Source organism: Saccopteryx bilineata, chromosome 3 (genome assembly GCF_036850765.1).
Source record: "Saccopteryx bilineata isolate mSacBil1 chromosome 3, mSacBil1_pri_phased_curated, whole genome shotgun sequence".
In the NCBI taxonomy this organism is placed as follows: domain Eukaryota; kingdom Metazoa; phylum Chordata; class Mammalia; order Chiroptera; family Emballonuridae; genus Saccopteryx; species Saccopteryx bilineata.
Window position 1 is genome coordinate 82,349,658 of NC_089492.1, and position 26,723 is coordinate 82,376,380.

General features: G+C 39.7%; 1 protein-coding gene across 2 annotated transcripts in view; it reads left to right on the forward strand.

Annotated features, from left to right (window-relative positions):
- Positions 1 to 26,723, forward strand: part of RIPK2 (receptor interacting serine/threonine kinase 2) — a 35,511-nt gene that overhangs the window by 3,342 nt on the left and 5,446 nt on the right. The window contains exons 2-7 of one of the 2 annotated variants that reach the window (XM_066266484.1): positions 1,866 to 2,019; positions 4,677 to 4,832; positions 13,943 to 14,100; positions 15,424 to 15,473; positions 16,272 to 16,433; positions 23,426 to 23,511. In XM_066266484.1, coding sequence (XP_066122581.1) covers positions 1,866 to 2,019; positions 4,677 to 4,832; positions 13,943 to 14,100; positions 15,424 to 15,473; positions 16,272 to 16,433; positions 23,426 to 23,511 — 766 coding nt within the window. The remainder of the gene's footprint in view (positions 1 to 1,865; positions 2,020 to 4,676; positions 4,833 to 13,942; positions 14,101 to 15,423; positions 15,474 to 16,271; positions 16,434 to 23,425; positions 23,512 to 26,723) is intronic. The other variant, XM_066266485.1, reaches the window with a different exon arrangement.

Consider the following 26,723-nt stretch of genomic DNA (forward strand, 5'->3'; position numbering starts at 1 on the left):
CTCCTGCACGCCAGGCCGACACTCTACCACTGAGCAAACTAGCCAGGGCCCTAAAGTTTATTCTGATCATGTCATTTCTCTGCTTAAAAATCTGCAGCCGCAACTCAGAGACTACCAAATAAAGTGCAAACGTCCTCATCTAGCGTTAAGGCTCTGAGACATAGCCCTAGCCTGCCCTGGTCACCTTCACTCCTTTTACATACTGGAACATATCCTGAGTCATATAGACAGTTTGCCATTTTCTAAACATACCCCTCACTTTAACTTCCTTTAATACATTTGGTGTGTATCTGTTAAACATCTATGTGCCAGGTACTTCCAGGTCCTGGGGATAGACAGATGAGAAATAAGCAAGTTCCCTCCCATCTTAGAGCCCACATCCATGTTGGATCTCCTTTCTCCAAAGGTTGAGATTCTAGCCATACTTAAAGTGTAGTTGAAATCCCACCTCTCTGAAGACTGGTAACTCCCTGAGCCCAAAGTTTACCCTTTTCTCTGGGTTCCCACAGTTTTCTGTTTATTCATTTAGTTACTTTTTCTTTGGTGGCACTAATCATATTCTATCTTATGTTTTAAGTATTTATTTTTCTTTTTTATTTGCTTTCCTTATTTTTTAACTTTATTAATGAATAATAAACAAATATAATTGTATATAGTCATATGCCATTTAATGATAGGGATACATTCTAAGAAATGCATAATTAGGTAACTTTGTTGTTGTGTGAACATCATAAAGGCACTGACAAAAACCTAGGTGGTATAGTCTACTGCACACCTGGGCTATACTGCAGAGCCTATTACTCCTGGGCTACAAGTGTATAAAACATTATAACTTTGTGTATAAAAAACCACAAGGTTAAGACCTCATGATGACTACAGTGTCACTGAGCCAGAGCGATTTTTCAGCTCCATTGTAATCTTATGAGATCACTGTCCTATATGATTTTATGGACTTCATATATGACTGGCATTTAAAACGTACTACATGATTATTTTATACACATACATTATGGAATAATTACCAAATCAAGATAATAAACACACCTAAAGAAGACATACAAATGGCTGAAAGGTATTTGAAAAAGTACTCAATATCTCTTATAATCAGGAAAGTACAAATCAAAACCACAGTTAATATTTTTCTTAAAAGCTTTCTGGGCAGCTTGAGAGAACAGACTGTGTTTTTTCATCTTTATATTCCCCATAATGCTGAGCACAATTTATTCTTAATAAAAGTTCAATATTTATTTTGTTTTATGTATGAATGAATAAATGGACCTGGGACCCAGAGTTGCCCAAGGCATCTGTTAGAAGCACTCACCTGTTCTCAAATGTTCATTTCCTGGATTCCAGAGCATAATTTCTAAGCATTATTGATCCTCATGCAGCTATCACCTAGTCATTTAAATCTACAACATTTAGATGTTTAATATTCAGGATATTTGGGAAATTTTACATAGTATATAATCATAAAATTTAATACATTTTAATCAAATCTGATCACTTTAATACAACATAAACTGAATAGTTTAATGAGTGCACATATCAATCATTCTAATAGAGACTTTATAAACTTACTTATTGTGTTCTTTCCCTTTCCTAGAAAAGTTCCATAATGATATCCTAGTTGTAACTTCTGTCAGTGGCTTATAGAAGTTATTTTGGTCTCTGCAGAAGCCTGCAATATATTTGGAGTAGGTGTTTTCCCTACTTTAAATATAGTAAAACTAAAGGACAGAGAAGTTGCATAATTTACAAGAAATCAAAAGCTAATTACTGAAAAAAAGTCCAGACTAACAATATCATGGGCATGATAATTGTGTATTTTTAATTACTTTAAAATAATTATGCATTTTTTTCTTTAGTGAAAGAAATGATGTCTTAAGAGAAGCTGAAATTTTACACAAAGCTAGATTTAGTTACATTCTTTCAATTTTGGGAATTTGCAATGAACCTGAATTTTTGGGAATAGTTACTGAATACATGCCAAATGGATCATTAAATGAACTCCTACAGAGGGTAAGTAGTGTACATTTTCAATGGCTATAATTCTGTTAAGCTATATCGTGTTTTGTTTTTAGTACATATGATCAAGTTATTTGGGGATGTACAGATGAATTAAAATAACAGCAATGAAAAACAATTGCAGTGGTAAAGTTTCACCATATATGGCTTCTCTTTTGTGTTGTTAAAAATAATATGGAGTCAGGCCTTGTATTCTAAGGGACCTAGATTATTTTGCTTAGGTTACCATTCCTGAGTTTTACACTGAATTCCAATATCCACATGTACATACACACACACAGGTAGGTATAGGAGAGAGAAAAGATTAACTCTGCACACTGTATCATTCACTGTTAGTTAGGCCATATTTTAGTTTATGTTAAAGACAATTTAGAGCCCAAACTAAATGCTGATAATACCAGTTCATTAAGTTCTGAATTACTAGGCCAAGTAAGTCTATCTCTTGAGTATCAAAAACATTAGCTTTTCCATAAAGGACAATGGCATGAGCCATTTACTTTTTTTCTTAAGGTACCAGTTACTTTGGCCTTGATTGCAAACAAATTTGGGGATTCTCAGTCTCAAAGTATGTGTATTCACCTACTGTTGTTTGTTTGAGCCACTATTATTATCTCCAAACTGCAATTGCTCTCAACAAATCTAAGTTCTGTAAGTGAAAGGAGAGAGTGGGTGCCACTGTCAGTTGCTGATGGAGTGACTTTCTCTTTATTTCAGGACACATCATGTTCTGTTTATGATGTGACCATCTGAAAAAGGATGGGGTCAAGTAGCTGCTGTCAGTGTATACATCTGTGTAGCCATCACAGCAATCAAAATGGAAATATGCTGCTCACAAAAATTAGGAGATATTTCAAAATGAATATGAAGCGATAAAATATCCCCTAATTTTTGTGAGCAGTGTATTAAGCACAATTTTTTTTTTCGAAAATAAGTAGAAATTCTAATGTTTTCTTCCCACCCCCCGGCACTCAAGTAGATATTCTGACACCTAAATTTGGAGCCCACTAGGAATTCTAGCACTTCGGCAGGTGGACTACTACCTCCTGGAAGGAATCATGACCAGAACCCTGATTTAACAATATACTGCAGAGAGGACTTCTTCCTCCTTTAAACTACGTAATTTTCAGAAAACTTACCTATTTACAGATTTAAAGATTCAGTTAGTCAAGTGGATGGGGCTTTGTGTGTAACAGAGGAAGTAGTGGTTGTTAGTATATATTTGTGTTTTTGGTGTCCTATATTGCAATATTAGGGTGGGATTTATCTTTTTTTTTTTTTTTTTTTTCATTTTTTCATTTTTCTGAAGCTGGAAACAGGGAGAGACAGTCAGACAGACTCCCGCATGCGCCCGACCGGGATCCACCCGGCACGCCCACCAGGGGCGACGCTCTGCCCACCAGGGGGCGATGCTCTGCCCATCCTGGGCATCGCCATATTGCGACCAGAGCCACTCTAGCGCCTGAGGCAGAGGCCACAGAGCCATCCCCAGCGCCCGGGCCATCTCTGCTCCAATGGAGCCTTGGCTGCGGGAGGGGAAGAGAGAGACAGAGAGGAAAGCGCGGCGGAGGGGTGGAGAAGCAAATGGGCGCTTCTCCTGTGTGCCCTGGCCGGGGATCGAACCCGGGTCCTCCGCACGCTAGGCCGACGCTCTACCGCTGAGCCAACCGGCCAGGGCCAGGGTGGGATTTATCTTGATGCACCCTCCTCCACCCTCACAAAAGACTGTGAAATCAATCAAAATACAATGTAAACACAAAGTACTTTGACCCACCTCCCTGCCAGGTTGATCACTGAACTGTAAGCTGATCTATTTGCAGAAAAAATTCTCAACAACAGGTGGGGCTTTCAGCAGAAGCATACTTTCTCTTAGTATTCAGAAAAATGTGCCCAGTGTCATGATACCTGGTAATTCACTGGAGGATCTTACCAAAATATCTAATTTTTCTGAGTACACTCATTCTCCTGAGATGCTGCATTTAGATTTTATGTTCAGAAAACATTTATTTTATGAAAGTTCAGATGGATATCACTCATACATATCAAGACATATAAAACATTGTTTTAACTGTGTCTGTGTTATGTGCCTTATAAATGAAGATGATGTTTGTCTCCTTCATAAAAACAAAACTTAAGGCTAATTTCTCAAGTTGGAATGCAAATAAAGTAATTAAATGATTAAAAGTATGGGATATTACTGCTTAGTCAATAAATATAATATGGTCACCTCTTTGATGTGATGATTATAGTAATAAATTATGGTTTATATTAGGAAAATTAAAATGTTAATTTGAATGAATAGAAAGGGGAGATGGGTGTGGGTATAGATATATGTGTGTAGGTATTTATTGTACAGATTAAAACCCAATTGAAACTGTGTCAGCTGAAAAAAGACCCAAAATCATGTAGTTACATTACCAATATAAACTAAAAGGGAGTATCAATACTATAAAGTTATTATCTCTAAATTGTGAGGGAAATAAGATACAAGGATGTTAATGTCAAATTGATACTATGTACAATAATAAAAATAAGCATATATTTTTATCTTAGTTTATATTGTATTTCCTCATGAAATATTTAATTTTCTAAGTGGGAATGTAATGAAATTTAGCCACTGATTTTGGTTTTGTTTCTTTCTTGCATATATGAAGAAAACAGAATATCCTGACATAGCTTGGCCATTGAGATTCCGTATCCTGCATGAAATTGCACTGGGTGTAAATTACCTGCACAATATGAATCCTCCTCTACTTCATCATGACTTGAAGACTCAAAATATCTTATTGGATAATGAATTTCATGTTAAGGTAATTCTTTTTTTAAGTTTATGTGTTTCCTTGTGATTAATAGCTTTAAAAAGACGTTAGTGCCTCAGCTGGATGCCCAATTGGTTAGGGCATCATCCCAAAATACAAAGGTTGTGAGTTCCATCCCCCATCAGGGTACATACAGGAACACATTGATGTTTCTGTCTCTGTCTTTCTCTCTGTCCCTTACTCTCTCTATAAAAAAATAATCAATAAATAAATTTAACAAGAGGATTTTAGTTATTTTTTCTCCTAGCCAATTGACTGTCTCTCCCTTTTCCATAGTCCTTAATTCTTAACTTCAGTGTCTCTTCTTACTGCTACAATAGCTTTGCTATTCCTAGACCACAGAGACAGACAGAATTATAGTACAAAATACAAAATCATTATATTCATAATTGAAATTGTGGTGTACACCTTTTTTCACTTTTTATTTTGGAATTATAGATCCACTAGAAGCTTCAAAAGGTAATACAAAGAGATCGCGTGTATCCTTCACCTAGTTTCCACCAATGGTTACATCATAGATAATGACAGTACAATTTCAACACCAAGAATTTGACAATGGTATGAGGCACATATGTAGTTCTGTGTCACTTTATCACCTGTGTAAATCTGTATAAACATCCGCACACCACAGAGAGCCCTCCTGCTGCTCCTTCACTCTCACCCTCTTCCTACCCCCACCATCCGGGTCCCTGGAAACTACTAATCTGTTTTCTGTATAATTTTGTCATTTTAAGAATGCTTTAGCAGTAGAATCATATAGTATGTGATATTTTGAGATCGGCCTTTACTTAGCATAATGCTTTTGAGGTCCATCCCATTTGTTGCTGCATCGATAATTGTTCTTGTTTATTGCTGATAGTGCTCATTGTATGGGTATCCCCCACTTGTTTAACCATTCACCTACTGAGAGACACTGGTTCTTTCCAGCCTTTGGCTGGAAATATAAAGCTATATTTATATAAAGCTTTATATTTCCATATAAATAAGTATATACTTATATTTATATAAAGCTCCCTTGAACAACCGTGAACAACATTTTTTTTAGAAGAGCAAGAGAGGGACAGACAGGAATGGAGAGAGATGAGAAGTATCAACTCATATAGGTAGTTGTAGCACCTTAGTTGTTCCTTCATTGCTTTTTCATATGTGCCTTGACTGGGGAACTACAGCAGAGTATGATCCTTTGCTCAAGCCAGCGACCGTTGGGCTCAAGCTTGCGACGATGGAGTCATTTCTATGATCCCACACTCAAGTTGGTGATCTTGGGGTTTCAAACCTAGGTCCTCAGTGTCCCAGGCCTATGCTCTATCCACTGCACCATCACTTGGTCAGACAACAATCCTGTGCAACTTTTTGAATGAACATCAGTTTTCATTCCTCTGGGATAAATTCCCAGAGGTCACATGGTAAGGGTATGTTTAGTTTTTTTTAAAAACTATCCAGACCCTGGCCAGTTGGCTCAGTATTAGAGGGTTGGCCTGGCATGTGGATGTCCCGGGTTTGACTCCCAGCCAGAGCACGTAGGAGAAGCGCCCATTTGCTTCACCATCTCTCCCCCTCTCCTTTCTCTCTCTCTTGTCCCCTCCTGCAGCCAAGGCTCCATTGGAGCAAAGTTGGCCTGGGCGCTGAGGATGGCTCCATGGCCTCTGCCTCAGGTGCTAGAATGGCTCCAGTTGAAACAGATCAACACCCCGGATGGGCAGAGCATCGCCCCCTAGTGGGCATGCCGGGTGGATCTCAGTTGGGTGCATGTGGAAGTCTGTCTGCCTCCCAGCTTCTTCAGAAAAACTACAAAAAAAAGAAAGAAAGAAAGAGAGACAGAGAGAGAGAGAAAGAAAGAAAGAAAGAAAGAAAGAAAGAAAGAAAGAAAGAAAGAAAGAAAGAAAGAAAGAAGGAAAAGGGGAGAGGAGGGGAGGGGAAGAGAGGGGAGGGGAGGGGGGAGAGAGGGAGGGAGGGAGGAAGGAAGGAAGGAGAAAGAAAGAAAAGAGAGAGAGAAAGAAAAAGAAAGAAAGAAAGAAGAGAAAGAAAGAGAAACTATCCAGCTATTTTCCACAGTGGCTGAACCATTTTATATTGCACCAGCAATGTGTGATAGACACAGCTTTTCCACATCCTCACCAGCATTTGGTGTTGCGCAGTTTTTATTTTGGCTGTTCTAATGAGTGTCTAGTAGAATCTCATCATGGTCTTAATCTGCATCATCCTAATGGCCAGTGATGGACATCTTCTCATGTGTTTACGTGTCATCTGTCATTTTCAGTAAAATATCTCTTCATGTCTAAAGCCATTTTCTGATTGGATTTTGGGAGGGGGGTTTTGAGAGTTTTCTTGATATGAATCCTTCATCAGATATGTAGTTTGCAAATATTTTCTCCTGGTCCATGGTTTGTTATTTTCATACTTTGAACAGGGTCTTTCTTAAAGCAAAACTTAATTTTGATGAAGTCCAACTTAGTATTTATCCCTTTTGTGATGCTTTTGCTATCATGTCTAAACATACTTCATTAAGCCATAGGTATTGAAGTTTTTCTTCTATGTTATCTTCTAAAAGTTTTATAATTTCATGCTTTTGAATTATTTTTATTTTAAATTAATTTTTGTACAATGTAAAAGACTTAGGTATCTAAAGGCAAGAGATATAATAGTGATTTCAGTTACCCTACATCTAAATGATGACTGCAAATAAAAAGTAGTTGCTAAGTAAGTACTACTAAATGTAACTCACCTTACTTTTATATATTATTTTGCTACATTTCTTACAATAATATGCATAACTGAAGATTATTTGTAAATATCAAAAATGTTCAAAGAAATAAGTAATGAAGAAGTTGGAACAATAGAAAAATATAAAAACTGTGAGAAAAATTAAGTGAAAAAATAAACCTGTATTGAAGGCACTTCCTCTTCCTAAACCAGAATGAAGAGGAAAGAAAAGGGGGAAGCCAGCTGCTGCTGCAGCATTGCTCAAGAGAGATTAGTCTGGGACATAAGTTATGGCACCCTAAAGGTACAAGTTCCTCAGCGGTCAGCCTGTCCCCTGGGTCCTCACTACAACTACCCCCTGGGCACCCAAGGCTGTTTTATGACAGGGGAGTTTCAATACCCATACTTGCATAACTGTGACATTTTCTTCTGTGATCAACCAAAACACCTTCCCTGTTCCTTCTGCCCACTGATCCCAGATCTATTCTGTGTGATAAACTGAGACCGTCCAACTCTGCTTTCACACAACAAGCCCTTCCAAGATTTGAGGACAGCTACAGCCCCTGCCCCTCATACACTTGTGTTATGGCCTTCTCCTTGCCAGACAGTCCTAGTTCCTTCAACCAGTTTCCTTAAGACATGGGATTTAATCTGACGTGCTATCTAGATGAATCTTTCAATCTCTTAAATTTTGATCCTCAGAAACTTGTGGTGTTTTCTGACCTTGTAGAAGTAAATGAATGCATCTTTTACCCTCATCCTAAATATGTACTTAATGGTTCCTTAATAATCATTAGCTTTTGGGGAGCGGCCATAGCACAACACTCAAATTGGGCTTATGTCAACAAAAAGCCCTGAAAGATGCTTTTTTCTTTCATGTGTTGTTGCCTAAGCCATATTTTATCATGTACTTTACAGATTATTTTCTGGAAATCAGTTCTATCTTGTTAGACTTGAGTGATCACTTTACCCTTTAAGGCCTTTTTGAATGTTATTTCTGTATTCCAAAGCTTATACTCTCTTTCCCAGCTTTGTGTCATCCTGAAATTTAGTTAGCTAGTGTTTTGTGTCTTGGAGCCATGATTAAATGTTAACTATGCAGAACTCAGATCAGAGCTGCACTACCTGGTGCTAAGAACCTCCCTCAGGTCTGTGTCAATCAGCATGTTGAAGAATAATCATTGTTTGTTTGGATTACTCCTGAAAGAACTATTGTATAGCCCACATTCTCTCATTTTATCCATAAGAATACTATGAAAGTCCTTGCTTAACATTCGCAGCCATCCTCATGGCTAGCTAACTCCCTCTCTGTCTTCAGCCTCTGTCCCTAGACCACCCACCCAATTCCTCTCTACTATCAATTTATGCTCCTCTATAATATGATATTTTTCACTATCTGCCATACATTTCTTATTAACATGTTTATTGACCCTCTCCTCCCTCCTAGTTGGAATGTAAGCTCCATGAAGACATTTATTAACTTCCATATGTATTAATATGCTCAGCACATGCCACATAGAAACATTCAAAAAAATATCTGTGGAATGGGCAAATGAATGACTGCCAGATCTTCTGTCTGTACTAGGTAGGCCTGCTAGCTTAAGTCAAGTACGTCATTATTAAAGTGCCTTAAATGTTTTATAATATACAAACTGTTTTTACATTTACTGTTTGACATTATTAATACGGTCAAAAAGGAAATGAAGTTGGTCATTCTTTTATTCAGTGAATATTTGTGGAGCAACTGGGATGTGCTAGGCATTGTATCTAGCACTTGTGACCTGTCTCAAGGTCTGAAATTGACTAATAGTCTAATATATAATTTTTTTTCATGAATTCTTGCTGTCTAACCCACTTTTCAGTAGTTACTCAAAGTATCCCTTTTATAAATTTCTAAAATTTTTAAACCAGGACTTAAGGAGCAATCTCCTGCCAGTATGAAGATTTGCAAAATCAAAAATATTTTTCCTTTTTAAAAATCAGAACGTCATTCACTTATCTCAGATGCTATCCCACAAAGAACACTGATAGTATCTGGGAGGTATCTGTAAGTTCTCAATAACCTGAAGTATATATAAAATAACCTAAGACTTGCATTTCATAAATGTTTCAGCCTTTTTGAAGTTGACAGAATTTCTGAGTCTTAGTCCAGAGAAAACAAAAGCAAAGTAACAGGTGATCATCCTTTCTCTTCTTTGTTGATCAGTGGGGTACCCTTAGCGTTTCTCTGATGTAAATAGAATGTAAAATAGTTGGCTTTGTGTATTTTTTGTAATTTTTAATTAATTGTAGCACTACAGAGAACTGTGGCCTTTCTAATACTTTCTTATAAATCAGAAACATTCTTTTTTATGTACCCTGGGTGTCTTCACTTCTTATTTTATAAATGTCCCTTAGAAGTCAGTTCATCATGACTCATGAAAAAGTATTATTTGATCTATGTATATTCTTGAAAGGGCCTTTTTTATTATTAATTGAGAGGAGGGGAGACAGAGACAGACTTCTGCATGAACCCCAACCAGGATCCACCCAGCAAGCCCCCTACAGCATGATGCTATGCCCCTATGGGGCACTGCTCCTTTGCTCAGCAACCTAGCCATTTTAGTGCCTGAGACAGAGGCTACTGAGGCATCCTTAGGACCCAGGCCACCTCACTCCTCCAATCCAGCCATGGTTACAAGAGGAGGGGAGGGAGAGAGAGAAAGAAGCGAGAGGGGGAGGGGTGGAGAAGCAGATGGCAGCTTTTCCTGTGTGCCCTGGCCGGTAATCGAATAGAGCATATCCAAATGCAGAGCTGATGATTTACCACTGAGCCAACCAGCCAGGGCCTAAGTACAATTTCTCACTGTAATGTTAACCAGAAACATAGTATCTAAATAAAAAATATTTACTACTAATTAAGCTCAATTGAGACTTTTCTACTTTAAAAAGAAAGCATTCAATCTGGTTATCTGTTGGCCCACTTGTCCATTAGTGCATCTTAAATGCAAATGAACCAGTGATAGGCTTCTTTGAAAAGAAAATAGTATTTATATCTCTGCTATTCTTTCAGTCCTGTGTGGGAACCAGAACACTTAGTGGTGCTTTATACTTTTACAAGATGGACAGTACCTGTAAATGAAAGCTATTCTAGTAAAATGGTAGGATTATTTTTATGAGTAGCATATTATAATTTCCTCTAATTTCTGTCATCTTTTTAATTAAAAAGAAAACCTTTAGCTTTGAAAGGGAAAGTTCCTATTCTGTCTGCATTGCTGACTGATGAATTTATCAAGACCCTCAAAATATCATGGAGCTCGTATTAGTCCCATCACATTCTTCACTTTTTCCTTCTGTTGAAAACCCAGATTTAAGGGATCATGTCTTTTACATATGAGACTGTGACAGAGGATGGGAGAAGTGTGGTTCCATGTGAAAGCCAAACTAAATCAGCTTACAGAGGGGATTCTGACTAAGATTTCTAGGCCCAGTAGCTTGCGAATTAGGGCTCAGGTATAAATGGGAACACACCCCAATTTTTTTAGCATTTTTCACTCTGGCATAAAAATAAACTTTCAGTCTGTCACAAACATCATGGTAATAACTTATCCTAGTAGATGTGTGACTGGAGTACTATATTTGCTTTTAGAGAGTAGTGGGCAGAACAGAAGCTGCAAACCCAAGTGGAGTGAGTGGGAGGTGTGCTCCCTTAACACCACCCAGAGTGATTCAGGGCCTAAAACTTGGCTCTGTGTGTGGTGGCACAATATGAATAAGAGCAACTTTTAGAGATGTATTCCTGTAACCAAAACATCAGCAATACTAATTCAGTCCGCTTAATTTTCTCAGTACAACCCACACTGTTGATACTGTTATTAGTTCCAGTTCACAGATGGGTAATCTGAGGCACAGAGAAATTTTAAAACTCAAAGTAGAGCCTGATCAGGTGGTGGCGCAGTGGATAGACTGTCAAACTGGTATGCAGAGGACCCAGGTTCGAGACTCTGAGGTCGCCAGCTTTAGCGCAGCTCACCTGGTTTGAGCAAAAACTCACCAGCTTGGACCCAAGGTCACTGGCTCGAGCAAGGGGTTACTCAGTCTACTGAAGGCCCGCGGTCAAGGCACATATGAGAAAGCAATCAATGAACAAGTAAGGTGTCGCAAGAAAAAACTGATGATTGATGCTTCTCATCTCTCTCCATTCCTGTCTGTCTGTCCCTATCTATCCCTCTCTCTGACTCTGTAAAAAAAAAGATTAAAAAAAAAAACAACAACCTCAGAGTAGAATATAAATCTAAATAGTCTAGGCTCTAGAACCATGTTCTTCATATGAGCCTTTTAAATCTGTCCAGCTTAGCTCTTCCTATAATGTCCCATGCTCTCTCTTAGTCTTTTCTAATTGTTTTCCCTCAGACTTACCCTTTTGTTATAATAATTCATGAAAGATTTGTATAGTCCACACCTCCCTTTTTGGAGTGGGGCCATATTTTTTTATTTCAAATTCACCTACACATTAGACATGATTTCTTCTGTTAAAATCAGTAAAAATATAAGCATTAAATAACTGAAACAGAAGTAGTGTCCTGGTGTCCTGGATAGAGCTTGTTTTCCACTGTGTTGACTCTGAAATTCTGCAGTGTGGAGGTATAAGTAATTTAAATTAAATAGCTTCAAAGTTTTTCCATACTCTTTTGTCCACTAAATATTGTTTCTGTTCTTATATTTTGTCTTCAATTAAAAAAAAAAAGGTATCTTCTAAATATTTAGTTATAAGATACTGTATAACATAGGCACAAGATTTACAAGCAACATATAATTATAAAGGACACATCAAAAGCATGAGTATTTGCCCTGGCTGGTTAGCTCAGAGTGTTGTTCTGAAATGACACGGTTGTGGGTTTGCTCCCCTGTCAGGGCACACAAGGGAAGCAACCAATGAATGCACAACTAAGTGGAACGAATGAATGCTTCCCTTCCCCCTCCCCTCTCCCTCCCTTCCTTACTCTTTCTCTCTAAAAATCAATAATAATAAAAAAAAGCATGAGTGTCTGTCACTGCTAAATTCTTTAGGCACTTATCATCCTGGACATAAACATGCTTTATATGCTAACCATACCATTGCCATAAGATATGACTCTTTTAAGAGTAGGCTTAAGTCATGTTGTAATGAGCAACATTGGGATTCTGCTTATTTCAAAATTTAAGGATGCTATTTTTAGAGCATTATAAATAAGAACATACAAACCTGAGTTGTAATGATGCCAGTGACAGTCACCTGAGATACGCACAGTGTAGCAGTGCTGTGAGGTGTAGGTGAATTTGTAAAGCACGGGCTCTGAAGCTCTTTGTCATAAAAAGCAGTGGCCTGTGTATCCACTCGTTCAGATTATAAGAAACAAATACTCTTCTTTCATTTTCAAGTCTTCCTTTTGAAATGTGTAATATTGTGCAACATTTAAAGTCAGTATGAATTGCTTCTAGAGTTACTTGGGCTCAGCATTATGGAATCCAACTTAAGAAACTGGTGGAATGTGTAGAAATAAAATATTTATATTTTATTTATATATATAACATTTCCTCTAGTCTCATATCTGAATACAGTGAATAAAAACAGACAGTCCTTTTTTTTTTTTGGTATTTTTCCGAAGTGAGAAAGGAGGCGCAGACAGATAGACTCCCACATGCTCTTGACTGGGATCCACCCGGCAATGCCCACCAGGGGGCAGTGCTCTGCCCATCTGTGGTGTTGCTCCACTGCAATCAGAGCCATTCTAGCACCTGAGGCAGAGGCCATGGAGCTGTCCTCAGCGCCCGAGCCAGCTTTGCTCCAAGGGAGCCTTGGCTGCAGGAGGGCAAGAGAGAGACAGAGAGGAAGGAGAGGGGGAGGGATGGAGAAGCAGATAGGCGTTTTTCCTACGTACCCTGGCCAGGAATTGAACCCAAGACCTGCACATGCTGGGCCAACACCCTACCCAGGGGTCCCCAAACTACGGCCCACAGGCCGCATGAGGCCCCCTGAGGTCATTTATCCGGCCCCCTGAGGTCATTTATCCGGCCCCCGCCGCACTTCTGGAAGGCGCACCTCTTTCATTGGTGGTCAGTGAGAGGAGCATAGTTCCCATTGAAATACTGGTCAGTTTGTTGATTTAAATTTACTTGTTCTTTATTTTAAATATTGTATTTGTTCCCGTTTTGTTTTTTTACTTTAAAATAAGATATGTGCAGTGTGCGTAGGGATTTGTTCATAGTTTTTTTTATAGTCCGGCCCTCCAACAGTCTGAGGGACAGTGAACTGGCCCCCTGTGTAAAAAGTTTGGGGACCCCTGGCCCTACCGCTGAACCAACCTGCCAGAAGACAGTCAATTCTTGAATTTAAAAGAAAATCTTTAAATTCAATCGCTCACTCTTTTCCCTCACAGATCGCAGACTTTGGTTTATCAAAATGGCGCATGATGTCTCTGTCACAATCGCGAAATAGTAAATCTGCCCCAGAAGGAGGGACCATTATATATATGCCACCTGAGAACTATGAACCTGGGCAGAAATCAAGGGCCAGCGTCAAGCATGATATATACAGGTCAGTGCGCCACTCAGAGTCAGCTCGTCTGAAAACTAAGACACAGCCATCAAAATTTTGGAGCTACATTTTAAAGTGTGATTGTTATTTTTCTCTCCTCACTGTGGGGAAAATAAGTTAAAGCCCAGAGCAACTAGTATTTCTAAAGTTAAAGAGGCCTTGCTTTAAGCCACTTTTACATCCTTGAAAACATTTTAAAGCTCATCTTATTGTCTTGTCAATGTATAGTACTCCAGTGTTTTATCATATTTGACCTGATGCAGGGTAGGGAGGAGAGACAACGGTGTGGTAAATACTTAATGCTAGTGAAAAAAACCATACTTAGACCAGAACAAAGGCGAAAGACAGGGCTACATGGGACAGTCTTTTTATTGTTCTCTATTTTGTGTAAATAATAAAATCATATAATTAGAGGGTATAGCATATCTCAGTGTTCAAGAATAATTATTAGCCCTGGCCAGTTGGCTCAGTGGTAGAACGTTGGCCTGGCGTGCAGGGGACCCGGGTTCTATTCCCAGCCAGGGCACATAGGAGAAGCGCCCATTTGCTTCTCCACCCCCCTCTCCTCCTTCCTCTCTGTCTCTCTCTTCCCCTCCCGCAGCTGAGGCTCCATTGGAGCAAGGATGGCCCAGGCACTGGGGATGGCTTCTTGGCCTCTGCTCCAGGCGCTGGAGTGGCTCTGGTGGCGGCAGAGCGACGCCCCCTGGTGGGCAGAGCATCGCCCCTGGTGGGCGTGCCGGGTGGATCCCGGTCGGGCGCATGCGGGAGTCTGTCTGACTGTCTCTCCCCGTTTCCAGCTTCAGAAAGAAGAAGAAGAAGAAGAAAAAAGAATAATTATTAAATTAGCCACAAATATTTTGACATATAACTTCAATAGGAAGAAATTTCATATAAATTAGGAACTTATAACTAATTTTATAAATTTTCTTTTTTAAAGATTTTTATTGATTTTACAGAAGCAGAGGAGGGAGTGAGAAGTATCGACTCATAGCTGCTTCACTTTAGTTGTTCATTGCTTGCTTGTCGTATGTGCCTTGACCGAGCAAACACGGGGTTTCAAACCAGTGACCTCAGTGTTCCAGGACGCTTTTTCCACTGCACCACACAAGCCAGGCCTAATTTTTCAATTTAAGATTAACTCCCTTTCAAAACAAACTGCACATTCATCATCTTGGTCGTATATGCTGATTCTTTGTACAGCAGTTCACTATCTTGTCACTTTCAAAACAACATCTCCAGTCAGCTTTTAAATTTAGTATTATTAGAGTTTATTATGAATAGCTAGTTTATAACATATCATATGTATATTTTTATCTTAAACAGCTATGCAGTTATCACATGGGAAGTCTTATCCAGAAAACAGCCTTTTGAGGGTAAGTGTATTTTGACCTCCTTATTCTGGATGACATGCTGGTGGACCACACACAGGACTCTCTAAAGCTCATCTTATTTTAAATGTGCCCACCATTAATTTTGTGGAAAACACACTAGAAAACATCACAACTTACTGTGAATCTACTGTACACTGAAAAGCATACTCAATTCAGGATCAAAAGAATTATATTCCAATTCTTGTTCTGACAGTAATTAGTTCTGTCATCAAGCTACTAACTCTCTTGAGTCTTTGTTTTTTCTCTGTAAAATAAGAATTTTTAATTCCTATTTCTAAGATTCATTCCAGCCATCCAACTCTGTATATGAACATCAAATTAGTGTTCCTGGTATAAAGACCAGCAAACACTAAAAAATAACTATTAAATTTTCTAAAAATATTCTTTATTTTGAGGTTTGTATAAGTCAGCTTGCTATGTGGCAGACATCCTCAGAATCTCAGTAGCTTACAAAGTAAACATTTATTTCTCAAGTACACTGGATAGTAGTTGCTATGACCCTTCATGGGTCTATTAAATTTGGCTCAGCTCTGCTCTTCTCACACCCTGTTGCCCAGATCCAGTCACAGCAAGGAACCCAATACCTGTGAGACAGTGATGTAAACCCCTCCCGTAAGGCAGACTGCCTGTGAATGTAGGACATACACGTTCCTTTAACAGGAAGGGGGCAGGGAATCAGTCCTAGATTTCAGTAGTCCCTCATTTTCATTTGGTGGGTAGAATGCATTTAGCAGACATCATAAAACATTTCTAATGAATGGCATACGTTTGTTTCAACAGAAGTCACCAATCCTTTGCAGATTATGTATAGTGTGTCCCAAGGACATCGACCTGACACTAGTGAAGAAAGTCTGCCATTTGATATACCTCACCGAGCACTGATGGTGTCACTTATAGAAAGTGGATGGGCACAAAACCCAGATGAGAGGCCGTCCTTCCTCAGTGAGTTTACTTTAATCTGGACCTTCTGAATTACTAAATGGTGACTATAATGTGAATAAAATATTGAAATATACAAGTTAAATGACAAGCTCAAAGTTTTTATTCTCTTAACTTTTACTATTCTTAGCATGTATAAAAGGGCAATTGCTTCTAGAATTGAGATTCTTAATAGAAGAGAGAAATCCAGTAGGGGTGATAATTCCATTCTTGTATACGATAAATATTTACTACACACGTACCTTGTACCGTGGACCAAGGTGAGCATAGAACAGAGTAGTGACCAAGAGATCTAAGTTGCTGAATTCCTGGATCTCAAATCATAGTTGAGAAAGCAGAGAAAAAACAAATAAATAAACAAGTTCTACATTGTGGAAGTCCTGTAAGGAAATATTCAAGGTAACTGTACTTAAGGGAGGGGAAGGAAAGCCCTTTAGGAACAAGGGTGAAATTCAAAGTTTAGAAAGGAGGCAGGGCCTGACCTGTGGTGGCGCAGAGGGATAAAGCATCGATCTGGAACACTGAGGTCGCCGGTTCGAAACCTTGGGCTTGCCTGGTCAAGGCAACAATGGGAGTTGATGCTTCCTGCTCCTCCCCCTTCCCTCTCTCTCTCTCTCTCTCTGAAAATCAATCAATATACATATATAAGGTCTACTGGAAAGTTCTGTCCGTTTTTGGAATAAAACAAAATACAAGTTTTTCTTACCTTCAATAAACTTTATTAAATAATATAATTGCCATTATTATTAGTGATTTCTTGCCAGCGTGAGGGCAATTTGTATATTCCATTTTTGAAAAATGTTTTATCTTTTAATGCGAAAAATTGAACCAGTGCTTGTTTGATATCTTCTTCATTTTTGAATTTTTTGCCCTTCAAAAAATTTTGTAAGGACAAAAACAAGTGATAGTCGGAGGGTGCTAAGTCCGGGGAATATGGTGGATGCAACAGACATGCTTCTGTAGCATTTCTTCCTTGTTGAAATTCGTAAAAATTACAGTGGTGTAAATGAACTTTATCAGTAGCCATGGGTACACTATGGCTTCACACATAAGACTAACATGAATCAACTTTGTTTTAGTTAATTTGCTACGTCAGTATGTATACATTAAGTGATAAAAATAGAGAGGCACACATGCACCAAATAAACATGTGCTTACATGTCAAAACTTGTTGTGATAGAAACGGACAGAAATTTCCGGTAGACCTTATATATATATAAAAAAAAGAAAAATGAAAGTTTAAAAAAAAAAAAAGGAGGCAGCCTTCTAAAGGTACAGGCAAGGACTTTGGGCAGAGCAAAGAGCCAGGGCAGGGCCATCAGGCTGGCAGAGGAGAGTGTGTGCCAGAGGAACAGAAAGAAGTCCTGTGTGGCTGGATTTCAGTGAGCAAGGAAGGGAGCAATGTGGGAGGAGTGTGCAGAGGACAGGACAGGCTGCCAGTTATCATAAAAAGGTTAGATATTCATTCCCATGACAGTAGGAAGCCATTGAAGTGTGTCTGGTGAGGAACAAGCAAGTCTAATGTGAGTTGACTCACTCCTGCCGCTGCGTGAAATGGAGGCAGAGAACCACTAGGAGATTTTTCTGATCAACATGGTGATCCTGGAGACAGAAAAATAGGATTAATATTTACTTCAGAGGTCAAATGGATCATCACCTAAATGGAGACATAGGAGGAATTCTTCATGACCTTGAGTTAGACTGAGTTCTAGGACATGACATCCAATACAAGATCCATAAAAGAATTGATAATTGGACTTCACATAAATTGAATTTTTTTTGCATGCCAAAGATTAAAAATAAAAAGACAAACCACAAATTGAGACTATTCATTCCAACTAAATAATGAAATATATTTTCCATTCAAAACTTATGTCCAGGCCCTGGCCAATTGGCTCAGCGGTAGAGCGTTGGCCCAGCGTTTGGAAGTCCTAGGGTTCAATTCCCAGGCAGGGCACACAGGAGAAGTGCCCATCTGCTTTTCCACCCTTCCTTCTCTCCATTCTCTCTCTGTCTCTCTTCCCCTCCCACAGCCAAGGCTCCATTGGAGCAAAGTTGGCCCGGGTGCTGAGGACGGCTCCATGGCCTCTGCCTTAGGCGCTAGAATGGCTCCAGTTGCCCTGGAACAATGCCCCAGATAGGCAGAGCATCGCCCCCTAGTGGGCATGCCGGGTGGATCCCAGTCGGGCACATGCGGGAGTCTGTGTAACTGCCTCCCAGCCTCTAACTTCGGAAAAATACAAAAAACAAAACAAAACAAAAACGTATGTCCAGCAGTCAATAGCATTCTATTTTAAAAATCAAAAGTTGCTAAAATAATGGGTTCACATTTTAGGTCTTGTTTCCGAGAACCATATGGGAGGATACCTACTTCCTTTGTCCTCAGTGCTACTCCCAAATAGTAATTTCTCTTCGTTTCCTAAAAAATTCTAGCTCTTCTGCAGATCATGCATTAGGCAATACCTACTTCTCTCCACACCTCCTGGGTTTTCCCTGTGTTCTCTGAGAACTGAGGTGCCTGGCTTACTGACCAGGACTCTGAGCACCTGAGGAACCCTCCACAAGTCTCTGGAGCTCTGTCTGTGGCCTCTCCTCTCTGGCGCTCTGTCCTGTGAGGTCCCTCTGCCTTAGTCATGGTCTCAACTCAGTGACCCTAGGCTCCTCCTCACTCATGACCCTTTGTCATGGCAGCAAGCCCGGCAGTCCTAAACTCACCTCATCTGTTTTCCATCTATCAAATCACTGTCCTTTGTTGCCTGATAGCTGCTGTCTTGAAAACCACTGTTGTGTACATTTTGTCTGGTTTCTTTGGTTGTTTCAGGCAGGAGGATAAATCAGTCCCTGTTACTCCATCTTGGCCAGTGTGGGAGTCCCTGGTTTCTCTTTAAATCAGTAGCCCAAACTGGACACTGAACACTACTTCTCAAATATATTTACTGCTCCATTCTGATATACCAGCTCTTCTTAAGGTGTGGCCCAGGAACTCCTGAGGAAGGGGGGAGTTCCCTGAGACTATCATAGGGGTTCACAAAACCAAAACTGTTTTCAAAATAATAAATCAAGGATGCTACATTCTCTTTTTACTCTCCTCCTCTCAAGAGCATGTATTAATTTTTCCAGAGGCTAAATGAGGCATGATGGTATCATTGCTCTAATAGATAATGCAATGTATGCAATGTGTTCTCATATACTCTTGTTTTACATTTTTGTTTTAATTTCTAATATACTAAATATCAGTACATTGGCCCACATATACTAAAGTTTTTTGGGGTAGTCAATAATTTTGAAGAGTCCTGAGCCCTAAAAGCTTGAGAGCTGCTACCTTAGATGATCATCTTTGACAGCTTCAGGTCTCACAGTGAAATTCTCCTTGAAACTTTCCTTCTGGTGACTCCCAGACAGAAGAGACTGCTATCATCTCTCCCTCAATCTTCTCTCTTCCTCTGCTCAATTTCTAGCTGCCTGAATGCCTCAAAACTCTAATACACATCCTCGAGTCCATGCTGTCTCTACTCTTCCCAGGGGATGCAGTCCAGACCATGTTTTATATACCACATATATGTTAGTGACACACAGCTTTGTCTGGAGCCCTGGCTTCTCCTTAACAACAAGTGCATTTTTAGTATAGTAATGATGATGGTTTCTACTTGTTGGCCATTATGAATAGTACTGCCGTGAATACTGTTATGAATAGTGTTCATGTGTCAGCCTCTGTGTGAACATGTCTCCATTTCTCTTAGGTAACTACCTATGAGTGGAATTGTTTGGTTGTAGGGTAGATTTAGCTTCCATTTTTAAAAACTGCCAAACGGTTTCCCAAAGTGGCTGCATCATGTTGCATTTCCACCAGTAGTGAATGAGGTCTTCTGTTTCTCTGCATCACTGTCAATACCTGCTGTGGTCTGTCTTTTTAGTTAGCGCTATTTTAGTGTACAAGGAGTGATATCTCATTGTAGTTTTAATTTGTATTTCCTAATGACGAATATATTTTCATGTGCTTTTTATATATCATATTTGTATATCTCCTTTGGTGAAATTTAATGGTTTGCCCATTTTTAAATTGGGTTATTTGTCTTATTATTAAGTTGTCCAAAGTTCTTTATATATTGTCGATATCAGTCCTTTAGCAATACATGATTTGCAAAAATGTTCTCTCACTCTGTGGCTAGTCTTTTCATTTTTCTTAATAGTCTCTTTTGAAGTACAAAAGTTTTCAGTATTTTGAAGTTCAATTACCAATATTTTATGGATCCTGCTTTTTATATCATATCTAAGAATTCTTTGGCTAACCTAAAGTCACAAAGATTTTCTCCTGTATTTACATTCAGGTATATGATCCATCGCAAGTTAATTCTGCCTATGATTCGAGAGGTTAAGAGCCCAGATTTAGGCCTTGGCTGGTTGGTTCAGTGATAGAGCATTGGCCTAGCGTGCAGGAGTCCCGGGTTCGATTCCCAGCCAGAGCACACAGGAAAAGCGCCCATCTGCTTCTCCACCCCTCCCCCTCTCCTTCCTCTCTGTCTCTCTCTTCCCCTCTCGCAGCCAAGGCTCCATTGGAGCAGAGTTTCCCCGGGCGCTGAGGATGGCTCTGTGGCCTCTGCTTCAGGCGCTAGAACGGCTCTGGTTGCAACAGAGCAATGCCCCAGACGGGCAGAGCATCGCCCCCTGGTGGGCATGCCGGGTGGATCGCGGTCGGGCGCATGCGAGAGTCTGTCTGACTGCCTCTCCGTTTCCAACTTCAGAAAAATACAGGGGAAAAAAAAAAGCCCAGATTTATCTGTTTCCATATGGCTGTCCACCTGTCCCTGCACCGTTTGTTGAAATGACCTTCCTTTCACTATTGAATTGCCTTTACGATTTTGTCAAAAAGCAACTGACCATAATTGTAAGGGTTTAGTTTTAGACTCTCAATTCTGTTTCTGTTCCATTGAGCTGTATGTCTATAATTTTTTTCCATCCCCTCCTCCTCTCCCCTTTTGCAACCATCAATCTGCGTTCTGTATCTATAGGTCTCTTTCTGTTTTGTTTTCCTATTCCACATATAAATGTAATCATGTGGAATTTGTTTTTCTCTGACTTATTTTACTTATCATAATACCTTCTATGGCCCTGGCCGGTTGGCTCAGCGGTAGAGCGTCGGCCTGGTGTGCGGGGGACCCGGGTTCGTTTCCTGGCCGGGGCACATAGGAGAGGTGCCCATTTGCTTCTCCACCACCCCCCCTCCTTCCTCTCTGTCTCTCTCTTCCCCTCCCGCAGCCGAGGCTCCATTGGAGCAAGGATGGCCCGGGCGCTGGGGATGGCTCCTTGGCCTCTGCCCCAGGCGCTGGAGTGGCTCTGGTCGCGGCAGAGCGACACCCCGGAGGGGCAGAGCATCGCCCCCTGGTGGGCGTGCCGGGTGGATCCCGGTCGGGTGCATGCGGGAGTCTGTCTGACTGTCTCTCCCTGTTTCCAGCTTCAGAGAGATACAAAAAAAAAAAAAAAAAACAAAAAACAAAAAAAAAAAACCCTTCTAGGACCTAGGTCCATCCATGTTGTCCCAAAGGGTAAGGTTTCATTCTTATTTATGGCCTAGTAGTATTCCATTGTGTGAACTATACCACATCTTAATCCATTCATCTATCAATGGACACGTAAGTGGCTTCTTTTTCTTGGCTATAGTAAATAATGCTGCAGTGAACATGGGGGTGCAGATATCTCTTCAAAAAAGTGTTTTTGTTTTCTTTGGATAAATATCCAAAAGTGGAATTTCCGAGTCAAGAGGCAGTTCCATTTTTAATTTTTTGAAATAGTGTCATACTGCTTTCCACAGTGGCTGTACCAATCTGCATTCCTATACCAACAGTGCACAAGGGTCCCCTTTTCTCCACATTCTTACCAGCACTTGTTGTTTGTTGATTTATTGATGAGAGCCATTCTGACAGGTGTGAGGTGGTATCTCATTGTGGTTTTAATTTGCATTTCCATGGTGATTAGAGATACTGAACGTCTTTTCATGTATCTGTTTGTCATCTGTATGTCCTCTCTGGAGAAATGTCTATTCAGGTCCTCTGCCAGTTTTCAATTAGATTGTTTGGGGTGGGGGTTGTTTGTTTTTTGGCTATTTTTACTTGTTTTTTGTTAGTTTGTTTGTATTGGTGTTAAGTTGTATGAGTTCCTTCTATCTTTTGGATATCAGCCCTTATCAGATGTATCAGCAAATGTGTTCACCCATTCAGTGGATTGTCTTTTCATTTTGTTGATGATTTCCTTTGCTGTGCAAAAACTTTTCAGTTTGATGTAGTCCCATTTGTTTATTTTTGCTTTGTTGCCCTTGCCTGAGGAGGCATATTAAGAATATATTGCTAAGACTGGTGTCAAAGTGTTTACTGCCTACGTTTTCTTCTAGGAGTCTATGGTTTTAGGTCTTACATTTAAGTCTTTAATCCATTTTGAGTAAATTTTTTTTTTGTATTTTTCTGAAGTGAGAAGCAGGGTGAAGTCAGACAGATTCTCACATGTGCCCAACCAGGATCCACCAGTCATGCCCACCATGGGGTGATGCTTGGCCCCTCTGGGGTGATGCTCTGTTGTGGCCAGAGCCATTCTAGCGCCTGAGGTGGAGGCGATGGAGCCATCCTCAGCACCCAGGCCAACTTTGCTCCAGTGGAGCCTTGGCTGCAGGAGGAGAAGAGAGAGAGAGAGAGAGAGAGGAAGGAGAGGGGGTGGGGGGAGAAGCAGATGGGCGCTTCTCCTGTGTGCCCTGACCGGGAATTGAACCTGGGACTTCCACATGCCGGGCCAATGCTTTACCACTGAGCCAACCAGCCAGGGAAGATTGAGTTCATTTTTTATATGGTCTATATATGGTATCTTTATACCTGTAATAAAGACTGTGAAAACAGTTATCAGTTTGGGGAAAAATTTACTTCAGGCCTTATCAGTTAAATATTAGCATTTATATTATTTAATTTAATGATTAGATACAATATGAACTCTTGTTTTCTTTTCTTATTTAGAATGTTTAATAGAACTTGAACCAGTTGTGAGAACATTTGAAGAAATAAGTTTTCTTGAAGCTGTTATGCAACTAAAGAAAACAAAGGTAAATTAATTGCTAAATGAAATGCTAGAAATCAGACTAAATCATAAATTAGTCACAAAGATTTTTTAGTTTAGTTTATAGTTCTTATCCACAGGGGGTCCTCGGGTTACAACATAGTTCTGTTCCTAGAGCAGTGACATAACCCAAATTTTGGTGTAAGCTGAAACACACCCTAGCCTACGTCACTTAACCTATCCTAACACAGTTGAGAAATCTTATGGGAGTGCGCATTGTAAACTCAAAACATCGTATGTCGAGACTGTCGTAACCCAAGGTCCCCCTGTATACAATTTTCACAAGTATGGACTACAGTATTGGGGCAGGAGAGTTTACAAAGACTATAAATACTATTATTCTTCTGGTACCAAAGGGATTTTCCATTTCATTCAAATAGCCACCTTCAGATTTCAAAGACATTTCCAGAACTCCCATATATTATTACATTTAAATGTAAATGTGTAATGAATGCCAGTGTGTACAATGAATTGCCTAAATCAGCTAGAGCAGTAGTTGGCAAACCGCAGCTCGTGAACCACATGCGGCTCTTTAGCCCCTTGAGTGTGGCTCTTCCACAAAATTACCACGTGCGGGCGTTACCTCAAAAAGGAATGTACTTACCCAGGGGTCCCCAAACTACGGCCCGCAGGCCACATGCGGCCCCCTGAGGCCATTTATCTGGCCCCGCCGCACTTCTGGAAGGGGCACCTCTTTCATAGGTGGTCAGTGGAGGAGCATAGTTCCCATTGAAATACTGGTCAGTTTGTTGATTTAAATTTACTTGTTTGTTATTTTAAATATTGTATTTCTTCCTGTTTTGTTTTTTTACTTTAAAATAAGATATGTGCAGTGTGCATAGGGATTTGTTCATAGTTTTTTTTGTAGTCCGGCCCTCCAACGGTCTGAGGGATGGTGAACTGGCCCCCTGTGTAAAAAGTTTGGGGACCCCGTGTACTAAAATTAATTCAAAATGGATCAAAGACCTAAATATAAGACCTGAAACAATTAAGTACATAGAAGAAGACATAGGTACTAAACTCATGGACCTGGGTTTTAAAGAACAGTTTATGAACCTGACTCCAATGGCAAGAGAAGTGAAGGCAAAGATAAATGAATGGGACTACATCAGAATAAAAAGTTTTTGCTCAGCAAGAGAAACTGATATCAAAATAAACAGACAGCCAACTAAATGGGAAATGTTATTTTCAAACAACAGCTCAGATAAGGGCCTAATATCCAAAATTTACAAAGAACTCATAAAACTCAACAACAAACAAACAAACAATCCAATAAAAAAATGGGAAGAGGACATGAACAGACACTTCTCCCAGGAAGAAATACAAATGGCCAACAGATACATGAAAAGATGCTCAGCTTCATTAGTTATTAGAGAAATGCAAATCAAAACTACAATGAGATACCACCTCACCCCTGTTAGATTAGCTATTATCAACAAGACAGGTAATAGCAAATGTTGGAGAGGCTGCGAAGAAAAGGGAACTCTCATTCACTGTTGGTGGGACTGTAAAGTAGTACAACCATTATGGAGGAAAGTATGGTGGTTCCTCAAAAAACTGCAAATAGAACTACCTTATGACCCAGCAATCCCTCTACTGGGTATATACCCCAAAACCTCAGAAACATTGATACGTAAAGACACATGCAGCCCCATGTTCATTGCAGCATTGTTCACAGTGGCCAGGACATGGAAACAACCAAAAAGCCCTTCAATAGAAGACTGGATAAAAAAGATGTGGCACATATACACTATGGAATACTACTCAGCCATAAGAAATGATGACATCGGATCATTTACAGCAAAATGGTGGGATCTTGATAACATTATACGGAGTGAAATAAGTAAATCAGAAAAAAACAAGAACTACATGATTCCATACATTGGTGGAACATAAAAACAAGACTAAGAGACATGGACAAGAGTGTGGTGGTTACCAGGGGTGGGGGGAGGGAGGACACAGGAGGGAGGGAGGGAGAGAGTTAGGGGGAGGGGGAGGGGCACAGAGAAAACTAGATAAGAGGGTGACGGAGGACAATCTGACTCTGGGCGAGGGGTATGCAACATAATTTAATGACAAGATAACCTAGACATGTTTTCTTTAAATATATATACCCTGATTTATTAATGTCATTCCATTAACATTAATAAAAATTTATTAAAAAAAAAAAGTTTGGGGACCCCTGTTAACTTACCTATATAGTTTAAGTTTAAAAAATTTGGCTCTCAAAAGAAATTTCAATCTTTGTACTGTGGATATTTGGTTCTGTTGACTAATGAGTTTGCCAACCACTGAACTAGAGGCTTATTTTTTTAATTTACATTTATTTCCCTGAAGTTTTAATATATGCAAAGTAATAGATGTCCGGGGCTTTGCACTTCTCTTTCTCCACTGTTCTTAGGCTTTTCTGAGGTTTAAGTTAAGCTGTAGAATTTTATTAAAAATTGAGGCTGAAATGTGTATTTTTTCATTGCTTTTTTGTTTTTGGTTGTTCTACTCACCTGGCATTGCACAGACCAAGGCAACAGCTGATACAGATTATCTAGAACCGTTGTCTTACTCATGCTGGCTTGCGTGAAACTGAAGGGGCCTGATATTGTAGGGCATTCTTCACATTATCAAGAGTTGTTTTAAAAGCAATTCTCATGCTTCAGGGACAGAGTAAGCATAGCGTAGCACTGGTTGGGTTTCACTATATTGCATTTGAGATACAATAATAAGAAGCATTAGTTATTAGACGAACTCTTGGATCGTTTACTTTTCATTAAGTGCCATCGCTGCTGGCCTCCTGCGGTTTGTTGGATCAACTACCTGCCATTGGTTGAGGAGAGACATGCATAAAGGAAACAACTACCCTTAACCAATCAGAGATTGATGGTGACAATACTAGTTAGTGCACAAACTTTTAAGGAACTAAAGAGAAACTGCGTTAATTCTTTTCATAACTTTTCACTGACTTCCCCGCTTCTAAGTAGGTAGTCATTTCCGGAACATTCCGACTTCCCTACATCTTAGTAGGCATGAACTCCTGATAACATTCCTTTTTGCTTTATCTTTTCAGTTCCCTTTTCTTTCCTCCTAACTTTCTCTTCTTTTAAGCAAAGATGGATAGAAGGGTCTGTTTTCTTGATTTTAAAGTAGAAAAGAACCATCCCAGTTCCTTTTTGTCCCCAAAGAACTTTCACATTAGGATCTATA